This window comes from Gavialis gangeticus, unplaced genomic scaffold (genome assembly GCF_001723915.1).
Source record: "Gavialis gangeticus isolate Ggan-Ray unplaced genomic scaffold, GavGan_comp1, whole genome shotgun sequence".
NCBI lineage: Eukaryota > Metazoa > Chordata > Crocodylia > Gavialidae > Gavialis > Gavialis gangeticus.
This window is the reverse complement of record NW_017729011.1, coordinates 7,670,008-7,674,804: the sequence shown is the minus strand read 5'-3', so window position 1 is coordinate 7,674,804 and position 4,797 is coordinate 7,670,008. Positions and strand designations below refer to the sequence as shown.

General features: G+C 43.7%; 1 protein-coding gene across 4 annotated transcripts in view; it reads right to left on the bottom strand.

The window, feature by feature from the left end:
• CACNA1B (calcium voltage-gated channel subunit alpha1 B) overlaps nucleotides 1–4,797 on the bottom strand; it is a 644,201-nt gene that overhangs the window by 260,095 nt on the left and 379,309 nt on the right. For all 4 annotated transcript variants that reach the window (XM_019510484.1, XM_019510481.1, XM_019510482.1 and 1 more), the window contains one exon: nucleotides 3,365–3,480. In XM_019510484.1, coding sequence (XP_019366029.1) covers nucleotides 3,365–3,480 — 116 coding nt within the window. The remainder of the gene's footprint in view (nucleotides 1–3,364; nucleotides 3,481–4,797) is intronic.

Here is a 4,797-nt window from a genome sequence, read left to right as displayed (position 1 = left end):
TTAAATAAAAAATAATAATTTTTTTTAAATACTTGATTCTTATCCACACTTACTTGGAATACAAAGTCTCATGAATAAGATGCATAACATATCATCACTGGGACTTTAAGAAGAGACTGCCCTTAGAGATGCATAGCTCATGACTGACCACTATGGCATGCTTGCCTTCCTCTGAAGCAGCTTTTTCTGGCTAACATCAGATACAGGTTACTGGACTAGAAAAAACACTGGAATGATCTGGGCTGGCAATTCCTATTGTCATATGTACTCCTCACACGAAAATCTGGCCCCAGTAAAGTGAACAACAAAACTTCAATACCCGTTCGTTAATCTGTTTTTTTTCTGAGTTGTCTGCAGCTTACTTCAGGCAGCACAAGAAGAGGGTATTACACTGTTATTGTATTTCAACACTGCCTCATAGGGCTGTTTTATTATGCCCTGATTCAGCTACTTTCTTTCAGTTTTGCGGTTCTAAATGTCCCTCTGGATCTTGTGTCATTAGATAAAACAAAAAGATAAGCATTTTGTAGAATTCCTACCACACACTCCTGCAGCGTTTCAGTGCAAAGTGATGCAACAGTCAGACATTCCCTTGGGGAGACGGAAGATGCACTATGCAAAGTTATAGGAATGGATTTCATTGTACGTTTTGCAGTTTACGCATCTCCATTTTCAAACAATAATCACTAACAATACCCGCAGAGGACTTTTCAGTATAACATGCCAAAGCTCTTTACCAGTATGTACAGTGTGATAGATAGGGGTGTGCAAAGTGAGCACTAAAATAGGGGTGTGTGAAGCGGGCACTATTCGATTCGGATTCAGCCCGAAATCAGGGACAATGATTCAATTTGTTGATTCAGATCACTGTCCCTGATTCAATTAGGCTGAATCCGAATCTGAAGATTCAAGGCTGATTCAGACATAGATGCAGCTTTAAACGTTTTTTCTACATACCTTGGGGTAGCAGCACAGCTCACGATCGCTGTGATGCTGGGGCGCACGAAGCGTCTCACGGGAGTGCGGGGGGGCCCCCACATGCTTGGCAGCGAACCCAGAAGTGGACCAGAAATACTTCTGGTCCACTTCCGGGTCCACCAGGGAGTGTGCTGGGGGCGCCCCCTGTGCTCCCTCAGCTCAGTGATCGGCTGTGGGGGACCCCGGATGTGCGCCCAGACCCAGGAGGCACCAGTCACCAAGCTGGGAGGGTGCGGGAGGACCCCCCTGCATGCTTCCCGGCAGACCCAGAAGTGGGCTGGAAGTGCTTCTGGTCCACCTCCGGGTCTGCTGCCAAGCACGCTGGGGAGCCCACCGTGCTTCTGTGGGACACTCCATCTGCCCCAGCATCGAAGCGTTCATGAGCCGCCTGCTACCTAGAGGTATATAGAAAAAACATTTAAAGATGTGTCTATGTCTGAATTGCTGAATCTTCCGAAGCTCTCCAAATCGATTCGGAGGGTTCTGCTTCAGTTCGGAAAGATTAAAGTGTCCTCTGATTCGATTTGGATTCGGAGATTTGGCCACCAAGGGTTCTGGTTCGATTCAGAGAGATTAAAGGGTCCTCTGATTTAATTCGGATTCAGATATTCAGCCACTGAACTGGGCCAAATCTCCGGTGAATCGAATCAGGGACCTAAGCTTCATATAGCCCTGAAGGAAGCACTGTTATCCTTAAGGCCTAACTGTATGGGACACTTAGCATGTGTTTTATCTGAGAGTGTAATAAGCATTACTGTGTTTTGTAGTAAAAGTAAGAATATGTTCAGAGCAGTCGCCCAGTAATGTTTATTACGATGGAGGACTGTTAGTCTCAGCCCTCACTCAGCACCAGAATCGTGTACCAGCTCTAGTGCTGGGCTCGGGCTCATCTGACAATTAGATGATTTTCAGTCCCAGCCCCTGCACCGCACCAGAATCTTGAACCATCTGTGGTGAGGTGCTGGGGCTGAGACTGAAAATCATTTGATTGCCAATCTCAGCCCCAGGACTGCACTAGAACCAGTTCAAGACTCCCATGCAGTCCTAGAGCTGATAGTCACAGTCAGTGGATTGTAGGTCCCAGCTCCAGGACCACAATGATCTCTTTGGAGCAGTCCAACATGAGCTCAATGCATGTTTCTTAATATGAACTGGAGATACTTCTCACTCAAAAAGGCATAGTTTTGCTACAATACAACATGATAGGAGATCACTTAGCACATGTTATCCTGCTTGAACACACGGACACTGGTGCTTTAAGTACATTTAACATGTGCTACGTGTCCCATGTGACATGGCCCTAAAACAAGATAGTGACAAAAGTCAAAATTAAAACCAAGGCATCCTTTGCTCTAGCTATTAGATAAGTCTTTCATTAATTTGAACTTGGAATAGTAAAAATTTCTAAATAATTAAGACACAATTCATAAGTTGAAAATAATGTGAATGATGCCTTTCTTGAAAGCTAGGGAACCACAGAATTAAAGGGAGATAAAATGTGGTTAACTAATTGAGGACAGTTCCTGTTGAGCAGTTACATTCAATAAAGGTTGGTCAATGCAATTTGCTTCTGATTTTCCCTTTACATTGCATTATGTGAAATAATGGGTTCAGTGGACATATATTAACTGATGTTGCTTCTTCCTATTTAACATTTCAAAGCTCTACCTATCAAAATTCCCATCCAAGTCACTGTCATATCATGTCTTGATTACTGCAAATTCCTTTTCAAATCCCAGCACATGTGAAAGCCCACAGAGAAATTCATGGAGGGGCAGAGCTATGACTGATGGGCTTGCAGAAGGGCAGAGAAATCCAATAAAAAAAGGGAAAGGAAACAACTGGAGATCTGGAAGGCTGTTTTTTTCAACTACAGGTCCTAAACTGTGCATGTTCAACATGGACATTAAATTGTGAACACAAGTTCACAGGTATAACAAGTGCACAGAGTATGAGGCTGCATTCACTTGCCTATTTTGGATATGTGGTTGCTCATTTTCAGCAGACAATTTCTGACCTATTTTATGGTTGCACCATAGGGCACTGTTAAGACAGCATGCCCCATGTGTCAGCATGGATTTCAGTAAGGGCTGGCAGTGTAAGAACCTGGGTTTTTTCCCCAGGCGTGCCACTAGTCTGTTGGCAAACACTGGACAAGTTATGTTATTTTGCTATGGTCAAATATCCCCACCTGTAAACTGGGATAATATGGGCGTCCTTTGTAAAGTACTTTGAAATTTCTTGATGAAAAGTATTACATACAAACTATGCATTACTATCACCACCACCGAGCTCTAATTCTTGGACATAATTTTCTTTACCATCACAAGGTAGCATAAATGATAAAACATGTTGAGACAAACCAGAAAGAGAGCTCTCTTCTTACCTGCCTTAAAGATCCATTCCAAGTACCCATTTAGCTCTCGTTCAATCTGCTGCTGCCTACGGAGCTTCAGAAAGGCTCGGCGGTTTTCCACCCTCTCACGCTCTTTGGCAAATTCACTAGAGAGATGGAAAGAGTGAGAAAGAGAGTCACACAAGGTCAGGGCAAACAACCCCTTCCTCCGTCAATGCACTCCTTCAAACCCTTTCTTAAAGCTCATGATGCTTACAAAATACTTAATGGTTACACAGCTGGCATGTTGAAACTACTGCCTATCATGCTATGTACTACTGACTCACTGCTTCCTTCAGCTCCTCTGCAGGCCTCTCTGTATTCACTTGCTATCTCTAGCCTTATCCTTATCTCTATTGCTTCCTTTTAGTCTATGGGTTTTCTTAGGCTTGTGCTGAGCTTCACAACTGCAAGTTGAACTTGAACCATGAGTGATGACAGGCACTTTGCATCTATGGTCAAAGAGGAAGGGCCTGCTGTGTGCTAGTTACATGGGAGAGAAATATATGAACATTTAAAGCTTACTCCAAGCAGGCCCATAAAGAGGATGCTGACAGGAAGTACCCAAATCACAGATGCAAGCAACAGAAAGACCCATTTTGTCAACCATCTCATCCATCCTCTGGCCAAGAAAATGATTATACGTTATATTTTCAGCCTGCTTTTACATTACCGTGAGGCGGGTGCATCCATCTCTTCCCCTACGGGGTTATTCTGCAACCTGTTCAACTTCACTTCTACAAAGCTTCTGATAGTCAACCTGAATTTTTCTTTGTTGATTTTCAGACCATCATTGGCTCTGTCACAGAGTTTTACATTAGTCTAACACAGTCCCTCCCTATGTTCAGTGGCCAAATTTCCATCTCACTAACAGAGGTAAATCCAAAATAACATCAGTGAAGCCAGTGGAGTACACACTTATGAAAACTGATGTAAAGGAGATCACAATCAGAGCCTTGGTTTTCACACAATGCAAATGCCTACAGATGGTTCTCTTCTCCCCACCCCAGCAGTCATTCTTCAATTTGTTCAGTCCCTGCAGCCCTTCAGCTAAATCTTGTTTTCTTTTCTGTATTTCCATGTGAAGTATCCAAACATAATGTTCAAACATACTCCACAGTTAAAGTCAGGAAGAGTGGGGGGAAAGGGGTTACAGGTGCCTGAGGCACTTTCGTATCATGTCCATGATCTTCATTTCACCTGTCAAAATGGACACTTCTGTTTCATCTGGAGGAACTGTCCAGTCTGTTAAGAAGGGTCTGTAGAGGGGGGCTTGACTCTAGAGCATGACACATCGGTGAAGTAGTTGCCCCTTGCTTTTGGCCCCATCATCTCAGTTTTCTGATTGCCATCTCCTCTTCCCCATCACACAACATAACCTGTGACCCTACTCTTTGGGCAGAGGAGCAGAAGTATCACGCTGT